The 17,394-nt window shown below is 32.9% G+C and overlaps 1 protein-coding gene across 1 annotated transcript; it reads right to left on the reverse strand.

Annotated features, from left to right (window-relative positions):
• Positions 1-1,147: 1,147 nt before the first annotated feature.
• Positions 1,148-4,538, reverse strand: LOC8261536 (probable aldo-keto reductase 2). Its single transcript, XM_048377496.1, is given in 6 exon segments — positions 1,148-1,696; positions 3,258-3,337; positions 3,340-3,359; positions 3,470-3,642; positions 3,742-3,942; positions 4,033-4,538. Coding segments are annotated over 6 exon segments (1,026 nt in total). The 5' UTR covers positions 4,246-4,538; the 3' UTR covers positions 1,148-1,357.
• Between the last annotated feature and the right edge of the window lie 12,856 nt (positions 4,539-17,394).

Here is a 17,394-nt window from a genome sequence, read left to right on the forward strand (position 1 = left end):
TAAAATATAATAGTTAATTATTCCCCTAGCTGTTTTCTTCCTTTCTCTTTCAGTTACCTCTAATTCATTTATAATGTAAGGTAGGGGTGTTCAACCAAACCAGTAACACGACCAACTCGAAAAATCCGATAAAAACCGAAAAAAAAAATATTATGTTTAAACTGTCTTGAATTGAAAATAGTTTATAAATATTCAAAACCGAATAAGAGTGGATTGAGTCCGGTTTTGAATTTAAAAAATATAGTAAGCCCGACACAACCCAATATAAAGTAAAAAAGTTCAAATCCATATATAGAACATGACTTTTTATTCATGAAGTTATTTTTCTTACTGACTCATATTTCTCATTATATGGATGGTTGAATGTTGTAAAATATATAATAATTTTTTTTCTCAAAGCTTTCTATCATCTTGCATGGTTTAATTATAATGAATGTATAAATATAGTATCAGTCTTTAGTTATTTACAATTGATATTGTTTTATACAGTACAAAATTGTTAGCTATATCAGTAAGTGTATATTATAATTTTGTACTTACTATTTTATATTGCTGCTAGGATTTACTTTTGAATTATATTTTTGAAATCGAACCCGATTAAAAACAGATGAACTTGAATTTATTGATTTTTTAATTTCAAATATTGAATTTAGTTTTAAATAAGTACAATCCGATCAAGATGGTTTAGATTAATATATAACCTCTAAACCAATCAACCCAACTCACGAACATTCCTAAAGTTTGAAGTTAACAATTTGCATAAAAACTGAACATCACCACCCTAAGGTTTGAAGGTATGAATTTGCATAAAACTGAACCAGGGTCCAGGGGCTTGTCTCACAATATACATCTAAATCTTGAAGAAAGCTTTAAAATTCTTCCCAGGGTTTCTCCAACTCGGAGTTTGCTAATTTAACCTTACAATCCACCATAAAAACTACTTTGAAGAACTTAAAAGAGGAAGCACCATGCTCTAACTTGCTGCCGGCTATGATCATTGCCAGGAATTAGCTTTTATGCCTAGCAAGTGTTACCTGAATTTTTAATAATTCAACACTTACATATTGCAAAGCCAAGCAAAAAAAAAATTTGCCTCCACTTTTATACTTTCGCCAAAACCTATCAAGAAAATTGCACACATAAGCTATTAGTGCTAAGCAGATGATATTATTCCTTAAATTTTATTAGGAGTATAGGATAATGTTTTGACAGAGAATAATGGTGACATTATCTTTTCTACCATAGGTTACATGAAAAATTTTAACAGAAATATGTCGTCAGTCTAAATGGTATACGAAACACCAAAGACAACCTTAAAATGCAGAGGTTCAAAACACACGCGCTAAACGACATGCCTCTATGCAGCTTTCCATGAAGATAGTGGTGGAGTATCGGCAAACTTGTATGTAGCCATATTTCCATCATATCTATCGCCTTTTACAGCATCTGCAGAGGCAATGGATTCAAGCTCAGCCATTTCTACTGGTGTGAGTTTCACAGACAAAGCTCCGATGTTCTGGTTGAAGTTTTCTATCTTGGTGGTTCCTGGAATGGGGCAGACATCATCTCCTTGGTGATGGACCCAGGCAAGTGCTAGTTGTGATGGAGTGCATTGTTTCCTCGCTGCAATTTCGTTAACACGCTCAAAAAGGTGTTTGTTATGCTCCAGATTTTCAGGTTGGAATCTAGGAAGATGCTGCAACAATAGAAATGCTCATTTTGGATTAACAAGTACAGCCAACTCAAGAACAGAGGAAATCAGTCATGGTTACATAAACTTAGTAAAGCATAAGAAAGGACCCATAATATAATGCTGCACATAAGAATGCTCTTTCCCACTTCACTTGTGAGCATAACACAAGAGAATCAGCTTTCCTATGATATTGCAAAATAGTGGAGGGGATAAGGCATGTGTCCCCTAATATGCCAGAATTTTTTTATTTTTTTTTTTGGAATAGCAATAATGTTCTGTATTAGATTTATTGGGGAAAAGAACAACCTTAAATATTAATGTTGATGAGAATACTGCTTCTTACTAAGCAAGAATGACAAATTAAACCAAAGAAAACAGAAGCAAGAATGGGTAATTAAACCAAAGGAAACCAAAATACAGCTCTTCAAAAACAAACCAAACCAGGAATAGACACAATTCCCTCTGTCCAGAAACAAACAGAACACCAGAACTCTAAAAATTCAGCAAAAGCAACAAATGAAATAAATCAATGGAGCTGATTTCTTGTACTCAAGACTTAGGCATGGCTAGCTGCTTTTGACAAAGTATCAGCACAAGAAGAAGCAGCAAAACAGTACAGATTGGTCCCTGAACAAGTTTAATTGCTGTAAAAGAATCTCATTCAAAAATCATGAACAGCAGTGCAGTGACAAGGTTGACACAAAGCAATCATCGGTGGGAATCATAGTAGAGATCACAAATCAGCCAAAACAATATGGCATGTACTGCAGGTTTTGTTAGTGTAATTAGAACCTTGAATGCTGTCTTACAAGTCTTTCAACAAAGGTGAAAAAAATGGTAGCAGTATGCAAGTACTCCAATAACCCTTGTTCGTTGTTGTAAACAATCTCATTTCAGACAAAAGGAGGTCAACACCTAGCAAAGTAGCCCAGATGCTGACATGAACTACATTTTATGCATAAAATCTGTTTAAAAGAACAATGTAAGCGAGAGAGGAGAAAGTGTATGTAAATTCTAGATGGTATGTAACCAATCAGACCAACTTAGACATTATAACGATTAAAATGCTACTTCAGTGAGCCTTCTCCATATAATACGATTGAGATACAGCCCGAATAACCACCTCGGGTGCTTTGGCATGTGCCTCCCCTGGCTGACCATTGTTTGAAGTAAATTTTAAAAATGAGAAAAGGAAGAAATAATAATAATAATTATTGATACTTCATATCAAAGTTTGGTATTTTCTAGGTCGCTAACTCAACAAAAAAAATGAAAGAAAGGGTCCGTGAACTATTGTGTCAAAGTTTGTGAAATCATAAAATCCAGAATTTGTCAATTTTTTTGATCAATCAAAGGTTGAAACTCTTTCTATTGGATTTGCAAATGAATTCCATAAATTTTATGGATTTCAACCAAACACAATGTAAATAATGATTTCATAACATGCAAGGATAGGAAATACCTCTATGATAATCCTCACTTTTCCTAATGATTAATATTGATACTAGGCATGTCTAATGCACAAGCAAAATATCATTTCTATGTACACGCATATCATACCAACCTTTCGAAAGTCAACCTCAGAAAAGCTTTCAACCAACTTAGTCCCTAGTGAAAAGAATCCTCGGCCCAAAGGACTGTATCAACAATTCCAATTCCAAGTTCTCTGAGAAAAAGATGGCATCACAATCAGGATTCGACATACTCATAAACATGTTAAATTTTCAATTACTTTGAATCCCATAAACAACAATTTTTTTTTATTGATGTGTTTACCTGCAAGTAGGAACAATCTCTTCCTCGATATCTCTCGACCATAAGGACCACTCTAACTGGATAGCCGTTACCGGGTGAACAGCATGAGCTCTTCTGATTGTTGAAGCAGAGGCCTCGGATAGACCTATATACTTTATCTTACCCTCTTCAACTAGTTTCTTCAATTCCCCCATCTTGCAAACACAAAGGAAAGTCCTAATAATGATTAATAAAAAGCAAGCAAATCTTAAACGTACTAATTCCAATGGGGACAGGGCAAAAAGGGGGCAAACCGTGATTTCAATGGGAACAGAAGTATCAATGCGATGTTGGTAATAAAGATCAATACAATCAACTTGAAGACGCTTTAAGCTAGCCTCACAAGCAGCTCTTACATAAGCTGGATCACCCTTAATCCCTCTCTTCCCATCTTGAAAAATTATGCCGAATTTAGTGGCCAATTCCACTTTCTCTCTCATCCCTCCTTTAAGAGCCTATGCAAATTCATATTAGAACATTGTAATGCCCAAAAAACAATTGATATCAGCCAAAAGAAATAATTGGAATCAATAAAAAAACCATACTTTGCCCAGAAGAATTTCATTAGTGTGGGGTCCATAGACATCGGAGGTGTCGAGAAAAGTAACACCGGAGTTGATTGCGTGGTGGATGAGAGCGATCATATCGGGTTCAGGCTTTGGAGGCCCGTAAAAGGCGGACATGCCCATGCATCCAAGTCCTTGTGCTGACACCTCTAGGCCCTGTGATCCCAGCTTTATTCTCTTCATTTCCGCCATTGTTCTTGATGATAATTAGTCCTTCAAGGCTTCAACCAAACCAGAGAAAGAGAAAGAGAGCTGAGTGTTGGTTTGCTGAGTGGCAGTTGGAGTTGAGCGTATCTTTATAATGCCGTATGTCTCATTTGAGGCTGCTGTTTTGGACCAGACACTGTGTAGAAGAAAGGCCCCATTCCTGTGGTAGGTACATAATAAATCAAATATTACTGATTCTGTCGCTTCACCCGTACCGCTTACGTCTCGCCTGACGTTTGTCTTCTTCTTCTTCTTCTTTTTTTTTTCTTTCTCTAAAAACAATGTTGCTGCTGACTTAAACGTTACAAATTCGATACCTATATTTTTTAGATATTCAATTCCACTCTTTTATCTTTAATTTGTTATTACTTTTGATAAATTGACAAGTATCATTTTTAAGAATTAGTTAGAAAAAGATAAATGATTATTATATGTATAATCGACTCGTTAATTAATAAATTAATAATTTTAGAAAAACCAATTCATTTAACATTGGATATTAATAATTCTATTATTTAATAAATTAAGAAATTTTATAATTATTTTTTATAATTATTAATTATTAGAGGAGATATATCAAGGAGGACTAGAATATGCGAAATTAAAATTAGTTCTACTATTATTAATTGAAAAATATTTAAAATTATTTTGCAGTATTCATTTTATAATCACTTATTAATTTAAAAACTAAATATTTTATTAGGACATAGATTTATTTTTATATAGTAACTTATTAATCTTAAACTTATGTAATTTAATATATTTTGAATATATTAGTGAAGAACTATTTTAAATTTTCAATCATTATAAATTAATAAATTAATATTTTTTAATTTTATTAAATATATTAATTATTAAAAGAGTTTGAATTATTTTGCTAAAAGCTCTTCTATCAATTTTCAAATATAAAAATAATATTGTACACAAGTTTTATAAAGATTGTATCTTTTTACGGTAACATGGCTCGAGGTTTTAGCACCAAGGAATTGCATTTAGCGACGGATACAGAGGTGTCGTTAGCTGAAATTCTTTAGCGACGGTGATCTACCGCCGTTAAAGGGATATTGAATCCGTTGTATTTTAAGCGTATTGCAAAAATGGAGAGCTATTTATGACAGTAGATGGCCGTTGTTAAATAGTGTAATGAAATAGGTTATTTTATAAACCTAAAATTTATTTAATTTTATTTTGTAGTAGTTCTCCTTCCTCCCATCTCTTCTCCCTCTCCCTCTCTTCTCTCCCTTCACTCCCTCTCTTTTATAGCCTCTCCCTCTCTTCTCCATGTCGTCGTCGCGAGGTCCTAGGTAAGGTTTTTATTTTTAAGTTGCATTTTAATTTTTTAGAAAACCAAGTTGGTGCTCTTACCGCCAATAAGTCACTTTTTTTTAAGTAATTAAGTTTGGTAAAAAAATTTAATTTATTTTTATCTTTTATATTTATTTTTATCATTTAATTTATTTATATATTATGTTAATATTAATTTTTAACTGTAATTTTTTTATTTCTGTTATTACTATTATTTTTTGTTAAATTTAGGTTTAGTGTTTAGTTTTTGTTAAATTTTTTTTAACTTGTTAGAAATTTTTGTTTAATAATTTATTTTTATATTCTATCATTTAGGTTTAATTTTATTAATTTTTAAAAATCTATTATTATAGTTTTTTTAGGGTTGTTTAGCTTTTTCTAAATATTTTTTTGTTAATTTAATATTATTATGTTAATCTTTATTTTTATTTTTTTGTTAAATTTATTTTTATTTTATTTTGATTTCTAAACTATTATTTAGTATATAAATCTCATTTATATTCATATATATATTTTTCAAATCTTATTTGCTAGAAGACGTGTGCATGGATTAATAAGCAGTATGTAAAATTAATTATCTAATTTTTTATATTGCTTTATGTATAATGTGAAAATAAATATTGAATATAAAATTATTTTAATTTTTTTACTTCTTTTGTTATTGAATAAGCTATTGAATAAATAATTGAATAAAGTAGTTTGTTTAGTAAAGCTTGGTAGTTTTTGTATATTTAGTTTTCTTGATGAATAAATCATTATTAAAATGAAACATGCGTATTGATTGGTAAAATCGATTTATGATGTATGTTAAATTGATTTGTTAAATAATAATAATCTAGCTTTTAAATTATTTGTGATTTATATTAAATTGATTAATATGTTAAATTAGTGATGAATAAAATTTTCAAAAATTTTCAACTTTAGCCAATCGACTGCATAAATGAAGCATTGTATCTAAAGCCGATTGGCCAAAACTCAGGTTTTAGTGTCGATTTTCAGTATGTTTCATTTTTGAATGTCAATAATTATTAAAATGTACTTTCTAGAAGGTTTTTATAGATAACTATCCAACTTTTAATTATTTTTTTATAATTAAATAGAATTTTATTAATAATTATCCAAATATCTAATTTTATGGTTCAAAAGCTCTCTCTCGGCTGGATGTTGGTCTAGCCTACTATGAAGGGGCGGTGGTCCCCTGGACATAGTCCTTTCAAGCCTCCGTGGGAGTCCGGGCCGTATCTCAGTCCCAGTGTCTATAAGTTCTCCACCTGTTGGCGTAGTCCCGGCAAACTACTTTTTAGAACTATCCTTCCGCCTTCACTTCAAACCTAATAATGTCGAAGGCAAGACCCCGGCCCGGAAAAATGACCGACGAGAGCCCTATTGATGACCATCGCACCTTTGTTTTGATAAGTCCTTTTAATTATTCATAATTCTTTGGAATTATTAGTAATTAAAAGAATATTTATCTTGGCCTCTAGAGTTTCCTCGTTCCTTCTCTATAAATAAAAAAGAAAACCCTAGGTCAAGGGGGTTATCAATAACTAGTTGACAATACCTATAGAGAACGATCAATAAGTTCACTAAATTTCTTAAAAGCAAACACTTAGCCTAAAACACTCTAGTTTCCCACCCTATTTTTAGATCAACCTCCTTCTCTACTTCCGAGACTCGAGAATCTATAAAATATGGTGACAATTTGAGGATTCTTCTATCCATCTCATCATGTTCCTTGCTTTGTTATGATTTTCTTATTTTTAGATGGAATATTTAGGATTTGTTCTTCATCTTTTTCTGCTTTTAATACTTAGATTTAAATCCATTATTTGCCTGTAGAAATCTTATTTTAGAAATAGATTTGCATGTTTAGGGTTTAAATATGATAATCTTGATGTTGGTTGTTTAGATTTGTAGGATAAGATGATTAGTTTTATAATTTTCCATGACTTTTATTAGATTTATGTTGTTTTCATTAGATCAGCATGTTAGGATTTTGAATTTGATGACTTCTGCGAGTTTGCATGATTAGATCTAAGTCTTGCCATGTTTCTTATTAGGCTCACATCATTAGGTTTTGAATTGTCAATCTTTCAATATTTTGGATAAAGTTGTCACATTTAGTGTTTGTTTGTTTACTCTAATTTTGTTTAAAGTTCAATTGTGTTGCTTTGCTTAGAAATGGTTTTCTTTACTTGTTTTGTTGTGTTTTACACGTGTATTAACCATTATTTTGTGTTTTTATGCATATGCTTGGTTACGTGGGAGTTAGGAGCTTCTGTTTGTCGAATTGGCCTAGAAACAACACTAGAGCCAATCGACTTTATGAACAACCGATCGATTATACATAGAGCCAATCGACTCTGTGACACAGCCAATCGATTTTTGTGGATTCTCGCTCATTTATGCATATTTCCATTAAATTTAAGTAATTAGTTATAGAAAGATTAAAATAGCTTAGTTTTTCTTACTTTCTTTTACTTTTGTTTATTTTTGTGATCTATGAGTGTCGGACAAATACTTGCTTATTTGATTGATAACTAAACACAATCCATCTAGACTTAGGCTTTAAAATTTAGACTTTGCCATACAATTTGTAGTCCATTAGGTTAATAAGATGGTAATTGGGCCCAATTATAAAATTCAACTAGATTCAAGTGGGCTTTGCCATGTTTAATTATTAAATTAATCCATTTAGACCTAGGAAATTAAAACATACTTTGTATGTAAAAAGTAGCCCATTTAGGATTAAAGGTTAGTACTTGGACTTAACATATGAAATTGGGCTAGACTAAGTGGGTCTTTGCATGTAATTGAGTAACTAATTAGGTTAATTAATAAAGTGGGGGTTGGGCCAGGTTTAGTAAAATGAGCTAGAATTAGGTGGAAACATGTGGTATTGTCTATATGTAGAAAATATTATGTTACATTCATAGGGAATAGATTACTAACTAATAAATTAAAGATAGGAATGTATAAATAAGGAAGTTGGTTTTTGAATCTATATCTAGATATGGCGAAGCTTTCTTATGGAATCTAGTTATGCCACGTAAGAAGTAAAAGTGTCCTGGTGATTTACCTAGATGGCGACTCCCTTTCTCCTTCCTAGTCTCTATGACTAGTTAGTGTGTTTCCAATTAGGTTGAAAAGCCTTGCAGTGCCGTTGTCTCTAGGACATTTGGATGCGTGCCCAAAACTGCTGCCCATAGTGGCGACTCCACTAGGGATAAGAGAAACTAATTCCAATGTATTCTTACCTTTAATTTTATCATTTCATAGTCTATTCTTGCATCACTAAATCATTTTAAAACATTGTGCATATTGGTCCCCATAGCCCCGATGGCGTCAGTTAGTAGTTCTTTGGCTCTATTCAGACCTTGAAATTATGATACTAGCTAACCATCACTCACAAAGACAAGTAAATTTCCTTCATCGCATGGACCCTTGAGTGGAAAGACGAGCAAAGAAAGGATATTTGATTTGTGGGAGCCTTTATCCTTACCCAAGCCTCCGCCTATGGTAATGATAATAGAAATCTCCCCTAGGTATCCAATTTCTTGCAATTTAAGATATTTTCCCTATAAGAGTTTGAAGCCCACATCTTGAAAGGCCTTGCCCAAAACATGTAGGCTTTGAAGAAGGGAAAAATAATTCAAATAATGATACTCAATATGGACATGATAATCAAGGCATGATCTGCTCCAACAATCAAGGAAATTATGCTCATAAAAAATGGCTAGCAAATCTCTTAACAATGGCTTCTTCCAAATATACAAATACTTAGTATATAAAGTTGGGTTGTAGGTTATTCTTTGTAACCATATTCAACTCTGTTTTTGTTCTTTCCTTATGCTTGTGGGGTTGTATATATAGAAGAGGTTATTCCACTTATTTTTTAAAAGGAATGAGAATATTATTTGTATATTTCCTCTTCATGGTATAAGAGCTGTACCACATAAAAGAATAAACAATTAAAACCATGCTAACCATCCAAAGCTTCCATCAATGTTCTAGTCTTTTCACTCTGAAACTCACTCAAACTAATTTTTTATTATGGAAATCACAAGTGCTCCTTCTTGTTCGTAGCCTTGGCATCCAAAATCACTTGGAATAAAGGAACGAATCAACACCAACTATTGAAGCCAAATATGGAGAAATCACCAATCCGGCTTACACAACTTGGCTCAACAATGATGACCTCTTAATCACTTAGTTATTAGGAACCATTACTGAGGAAATTCTTTTTGATCTTGATGATACCTCCAGCTTTCTTGTTATGGAAATCAACGAAGACAAATTGCTATCTAGTTCAAAGGAGAAGGAAGTCTTATTGAATGAAACTCTCATGACTTTAATAAAGGGTAATATGTCTCTCGATGAATACTTGCGCAAATTCAAAGGAATTTATGACAATCTTATTACAATCAAGAAACTGTTGGATAAAACCAGCAAAGTCTTTTAACTTGCTAGAGGGCTTGGACCCAAATACAAAGATTTTAGGATGGCTATGCTAACAAAACTGTTATATCCATCATATAATCAATTTGTTTTATCCCTTAAGGCATATGATCAAATGATGCAATTAGAGAATGAAGCCAACAACAATCAAGTAAATCATTAGCATACTTACTATAGTCATCGTGGGAGAGGAAGAGGCCATGGTGGTCATTCAACTCTAGAGACTGTGGTTTTGCTCCGGCAGTAAGTCAAGGACAATTCAATCAAAAGAAAAACATTGAAGGAAATCAATCCACCAACTCTTCTCTTCCAAAAGACGGTAATGTAGTATGTCAAATTTGCGGTAAATGTAACCATACTGCTATAAAATGCTAGAACATGTTTGATCATTCCTATCAAGCGGAGGAAGATTTGCCGTAAGGGTTAGCTGTCTTAGCTATTAACGATGATTATGATCCCACACTTCATGTGGATTCATGGGCAATTACACATGTAACGAATAATACTGGTAAAATTACTAAGCTTATTCCCTATCATGGTAATGACTCTTTATATGTAGGTAATGGAGAAAGTTTAGACATTACTCATATAGGATATGGTAATATGTAAACTAAAAATGGAAATCTAAATCTTAAAAGGGTGTTAATTTTCCCTAAAATAAAGGAAAACTTACTTTTTGTTAGTTAATTAACTCAAGATAATGCATATATTATTAAATTCCCATATAATGAGTTTACTATTGAGAACCTACAGGGAAAGTGATAGCTAAAGGTACCAAGAAATGAGAACTTTATGCTGTAGAAGAACTTTAAAATATTGCTCTCACCATTGTCTTCAAAAACGCTACCTCTACCATTTGGCATCATTGTCTTGGATACACTAGTCCTAAATTCTTAAAGTTTTTGCAAAATAAAGACTTCGTTGATGTTTTAAAATGGGAAAGACAAGGAACCATTTGTCCTTTTTATTAAATGGGTAAAAATTGCAAACTTTCTTTTAAGTCTTCTTTGAGTATTACAAATTAGCCTCTTCAAAATTTGCATTGCAATTTGTGGGGTCCTACTCCGATTTGTTTGTGTCAAAATTCTAAATTTTATACTATTAGCATTGTTGATTTTTCTAGATATACTTGAATAATCCCTTTAAAGAAGAAATTTGACTTATTTGAGATTTACTAAATTACAAAAACTCATTGAAGATTGATTTGAAAGAAAAATTAAAATTTTCCAAAGTGATGGGGTGGTGAATTTACATCAAAAGAATCTGCTAACCACCTTCAATAATGTGGTATTCAACATCAATCCTAACACCCCAGAACAAAATGGGGTTGTTGAATGAAAACATCGCCATATTGTTGAAACCGGTTTAACTCTCCTTTTTCAATCAAACTTCCCATGAAATATTGGGTTGATGCCTTTCTTACTGCTGTTTTCATCATCAATAGGTTGCCTTTCACCAAATTAAAAATGAAAAATCATTTTCTTAAATTATTTGGCACTAACCCTGATTATTAGAGCTTAAGATGTTTTAGGTGCATGTGTTATCCCTATCTATGAAATTATGGGAAGGATAGGTTCTCTAAAAGAACTTATCCATGTGTTTTTATAAGATATAACTCAATGCATAAAGGGTATCGTTGCTTTGAAAATCTCATAAACTGAATATATATTTCAAGGCGTGTGGTGTTTGAACGAGAAAACTCTACCCGAGCTTAAGTTGTATCCTGAACAAGAGGCATGGTTACAAAAGGGACAATCCCAAAATATCAATGATATCTTGGACATAAATAATGATAACAGTAATTGCTCTTATCCTAATATCTCACAATTTGGTGCAGGTCCAAATCATAACAAGGAGGGCACAAACTATCATGACATATTGGATACTAATAATCATTTAAATGACCCTTGTCCTAATATCTCCGAATTTGATGTGGGAGCCAATACCAATGAGGAAAGCAATCCAAATAAGATATCTCATTGACATGATAAGCTTAGTACCAGTTCTGCTCTAACAACATTGGAATTTGAACAACCAATGGCCATCTCTTCAGAAAATCAGTCCCATGACAATTCCTCTTCTTTAAATTCTAGAGATACTCCTCATATTTTAATTCCTAACTTGCAAATCTCTTCTACAAATGTAACGAACAATGGACGAGTTCAAGAAAATCAAGGAATAATAAGTGATCTCAATCAAGGATCCCATACGATGATGAATGACATGGATTCAAAAACAAATCCTACTCATAATATGTCTTTTCATTCTACTCATAATATATCTACTAATTCTCTTAAAGATATTTCACGTAACTTAGTTGTTGACTTACACCTTCCTTCCATAGGTAAAACGAGTAATCAAGGTCACCACATGGTAACTAGGCACCAACTTGCTCGAAATCCTAGTCTTGATCCTCAATTGGCTTATGAAACATAAAAAATAAGAGAAAGGAGGCAGCCTAAAGCTCTCATTTGCGTGATTAACCCAAAAGAGCCAACGACATGGAGGCAAGCTATAATTTTACCTCACTGATACAAAGCCATGGAAGAAGAACTCAAAACCTTGCATGCCAATAATACATGGAGTCTTATCCCTCAAACATTCAAAAAAATGTCATAGGATCAAAATGGATCTTTAAAGTGAAACTCAATAAGGATGGCACTTTAGATCGCTATAAAGCTCACCTTATAGCTCAAGGCTACATATAAATTCATGGCATTGACTATAACGAAACATTCAATCCTATTATTAAAATGACTATTATATGACTTTTTCCTTGCTATTGCTACTTCCTCAAAATGGGTGTTAAGGCAAGACGATATGAAAAATGCATTCTTACGCGAACTTAGTGAAACCGTCTTTATGAAGCAGTCACCGGGATTTAAAGACTCACATTTACCACACTTTATGTGCAGGCTAAATAAGTCCCTCTATGGCCTAATACAGGCTCCTCAAGCTTGGTTTAGTAGGCTATCAACCTTTTTAATTAATTTTGTTTCATATGTAGTTGTTATTATTCATCATTCTTTATTTATCGTACTAAATTTATTACTATTCTTATGCTTATTTACATCGATGATATTGTTATCATAGGGAATAATGATGCACATGTTCAACAGCTTATCACTATGGGTAGAGAATCTGCAATCAAAGATCTTAGGGACCTTCACTGCTTCCTTGGATTTGAAGTGCAATACACTAATACGAGCCTTACTCTCCCACAAGGAAAATATATCAAGGAGCTAATTACCAAAGCTGGTCTAGATAAAAGTTCACACTTCAATACTCTCATGGCCCTTAAGGTTCAAGCTACAAATAAGAGACAACGGGCACATCGATGCTAAAATTTATCGAAGCCTAACAGGTGCTCTCTTATATCTCACACATACTCGACCAGACAATGTGCATGTTGTTTATAACATCTGTCAAAGAGTTCAAGAACCTAATGTTGGCGATCTTAAACTCATTAAATGCACTCTTAGGTATGTAAAAGGTACCATCAATTTTGGTCTACACTTTAGCTCCCAAAGCTATTTCAGTCTCTATGGCTTCTGCAGTGGCGATTGGGCGGGTTGTCCAACAATGAGACGAAGTATCTCTAGGTATTGCATTTTTCTCAAAAGTAATAGCATATTATGGTCTTCCAAAAGGCAACGCACAGTTTCTAGATCAAGTCCCAAAGAGGAGTATAGAGCTTTAGCTCTTGCAATTGCTGAACTAATATGACTCACATACTTACTCAAAGACATTGGCATTCAGTTGACTCAAGCACCTCAACTTTTTTCTGATAATTTGAGTGCCTTATATATGATGATTAATCCAGCATTTCATCCTTATTCAAAACATATCGCTATTGATTATCATTTTATTAGGGAGAAACTTGCTCTTAGGAGTCTGTTACAAGGTTTCTCCGATCTCAACACCAAATTACTGATATATTTACAAAGGCATTAGTAAAAAGTCCTTTTCAAATTAATAGAAGCTTGGAGATCATTTGGTCATTCCCTCCAACTTGAAGAAGGGTGAAGAAGAGAAAAATAATTCAAATAATGATACTTAATATGGATATGATAATCAAGGCACGATCTACTCCAACAATCAAGGAAATTCTGCTCATCAACAATGGCTAGCAGATCTCTTAACAATGGCTTCTTCCAAATATACAAATATTTAGTATAGAAAGTTTGGTTATAGGTTACTGTTTATAACCATATTCAACTCTTTCTTTTTTCTTTCCTTATGCTTGTGGTTGTATATATAGAAGAGGTTATTCCTCTTATTTTTTAAAAAGGAATGAGAATATAACTTGTACATTCCTCTTCAGGCTTTACACTTATATTGGAAAATATCACTTTGTTTGTTTGAATTTCTTTGAGAGCTATTGGCATGCACGTCGGTACTTACTGTCCTATGTTGATAGTAAACCTATACCAAAAATTCTAGGAAAGAGAGACTCACATTGAACCATGTGTATTCTTTATCTTTATGTTTGCTAACTAGTGCATCATGCATACCATGCATCTCATGCGTTGTTCTAACTCTATATTTTAAAGCCATATATATTCTCCTTTAGGTTAGAAGAGATAAAAGAGTGGTAGGCTAGAGAGGGTACCGATATCACTAAAGATCTAGTCAGTGTTCGAATATCTAGAAAGGCTATGGGGTTAATCATTGGTAATCGAGACTGAGACTGCAACAGAGACTGAAGTGGCTAATGAGCAAGATGTTGAGATCCTCAAGAATGCTGTTGTCGATGATTTGAGGAGTGTGATTAAGGAAGAGCTCCGACAACTCTTAGCTAGGATGGCTGTGAACCAAGCCCCTTTGGCTCCTCTAATTGCCCCTGCATAGCTAATCCCCCTATTACTGTTGATATAGTTGCTATTGCTGCAAAAACTACCCTCCTGCTACAATCGCTACTGCTGCTACTACCACTAATGCTATTGTTGAAGACCCTAGGAGGGAGTGGCCTAGATACTTTTGGGACTATAATGTATACTTGCTAAATAAGGCTAAGAAAGAGACTACACTTGATATTAATGAAGTTGTGAGTGATTTGAGTGCGAGGTTGGACAAGATGTAAGGGATGCTGGAAGTCAAGGGTTTGGATCCGACTTATGATTTTAATGAGTTAGTGCTGGCTAGGGAAGACAAGCTGCCTTCGAAGTTTAGAATGTTAGATGTATGCCCTAAGAGCCAATTAGAGTTTTTGCTTTTTGGTTCATACATTATGATATTATTATGTAATGAATATCTTTTTATTAATGGTAGTTGTCTATCATTCATTTTTGTAGTAATATAATTATTGAATGAGTCCAATAATATTTATTAAAGACTCCATTCTCAAGAGTTGAGAGTATGGGTGACTAATGATCTTTAGAATAAATATTATAAAATAGTTCTTGATCGTAGGATTAAATATTGGACATCTTTAATCCATAAGACCAACATAATGTATTCAACCCTACGATTAGTATGAGATACTAATAAATATAAGACAGTGAGTCTCATGCCATTTAGTATGAGTTACTAAGTTAATCATTATGGGTCACTTGTGAGACGAGTGGACTGAACATGACTTGAAGAAATAATAAATGACATGGATGATTTACTTAAGTCACTGATTCAATATTAAGTTATAATGGTGTAACTAATCCTTAGACTTGAGGTGACAAAGTTGTCTCATGAATATGTAGTTAGAATTTGCATATGCTTTAGGTATCCGTTCATACCTAGAATGGGTACTTGCAGATAGTGGCTCTAGTTGCATATGCATAGAGGTAGATGTTCATCAATAAGAAATCCATTGCCTTGAGTAAACAAGAGGAATATCCTATGTAATTCGATAAGATCTTGACTAGGAAATCCTTGGCTGAGGTAATTATGATTAATGGAAAAGGGGTTTTCGCATTAATCATATTTAGTCAAGATGTATCCTAGATTTGGTCATAGAATCAAGTTAGTAGATTTGACTATTCCATGATCCTCACTTGATCAGGATATTATTTAATGGAAGGATTTAATTACACAGTAATCATAAATAAAGGGTTCATTGATAATCAATACCTTTATTATTAATTGGGTTAATTGTAATATGTTGCTAGACGTCACTTATAACTTAGGAAAATGATTAAGGGACAATTAATTAATTTTTCCCTTAGTTGATTAAAGTGTTTTAATTAATATTAAAGAGTTTAATAATAAATTCCTATTGCCAATTAATAATTAACTTAGAAAGTCACATATGTTAAGATAAACTCAAGCACAATGATGGATTTGACTTGTACCTTGAGTAGGAATACTAGCATCTTCTGAACTTAAAGTCCGTAAATGTCTAACTAATGATAATGTATAATATATAAGTGTTATATATTGAAGGAGCTTGACACATGTCATCACAAAAGAATATGTAGTAACATGTGTTTGTACAGTAGCTTAACACGTGTCATCGTGAAGGGTTTTATAAGGACACATGTTAAGAAAGTAGCTTGACACGTGTCATTATAAAAGGGTTTATGATGACATGTGTGGAGAAAGCATCTGGACACGTGTCATCATAAAAATGGTTTTGTGATGACAGGTGTTGGGAAAGCAGCTTGACACGTGTCATCACCAAAAGGGTTTTATGATGACATGTGTCAAGAAAGCAGCCTGACACATGGTGTCAATATAACTTGACACGTTTCATCACAAAAGAGTTTTATGATGACATGTGTCAATATAGCTTAACACGTGTCATCACAAAAGAGTTTTATGATGACATATGTTAATGTAGCTTTACATGTGTCATCATAAAAGAGTTTTATGATAACATGTGTCAATACTGCTTGACACATGTTATCATAAAAGAGTTCAATAATGACATGTTTTTGTACAACTATGTTAAGGATTATGAATCCTTAACACTATATAAGAGAGAGTTTCTTACTCCTGTTATCATAAGAGTGATAATTCGACATACTTACTATAATAACAAGGTTATCATAGTAGAAGACTTGAGAGAGGAGAAAGAGTTCTTCATCTTCAAGAATTGAATAGCTTTGCTTGAAATTGGTTGTGTGAGATAATCTAGAGAATTTGCAATTGTGAATCTCTATTTGATTCTCTAACAGAAATATTATCAACAATCAAGAATTGAATTATGCTCTTCACGTCATAAAAGAAAAGTCATTTCCTTTTTCAAATTAAATCCTTAATTATAACTTGTAACCTTAATTTCCATGAGATGTGAAATGTTTAGAGCTTCCGCTGTGCCACTGCATGTGTTCTTCAAATAGCGGTACTAGAGCCAACTTGTTGATAATTGAGAATTTTTAATAATTCAATGAGAATTGGATACAACAAGTTAATTTGATTGCATGTAGGATATTT

Source organism: Ricinus communis, chromosome 1 (assembly GCF_019578655.1).
Source record: "Ricinus communis isolate WT05 ecotype wild-type chromosome 1, ASM1957865v1, whole genome shotgun sequence".
Taxonomy (NCBI): domain Eukaryota; kingdom Viridiplantae; phylum Streptophyta; class Magnoliopsida; order Malpighiales; family Euphorbiaceae; genus Ricinus; species Ricinus communis.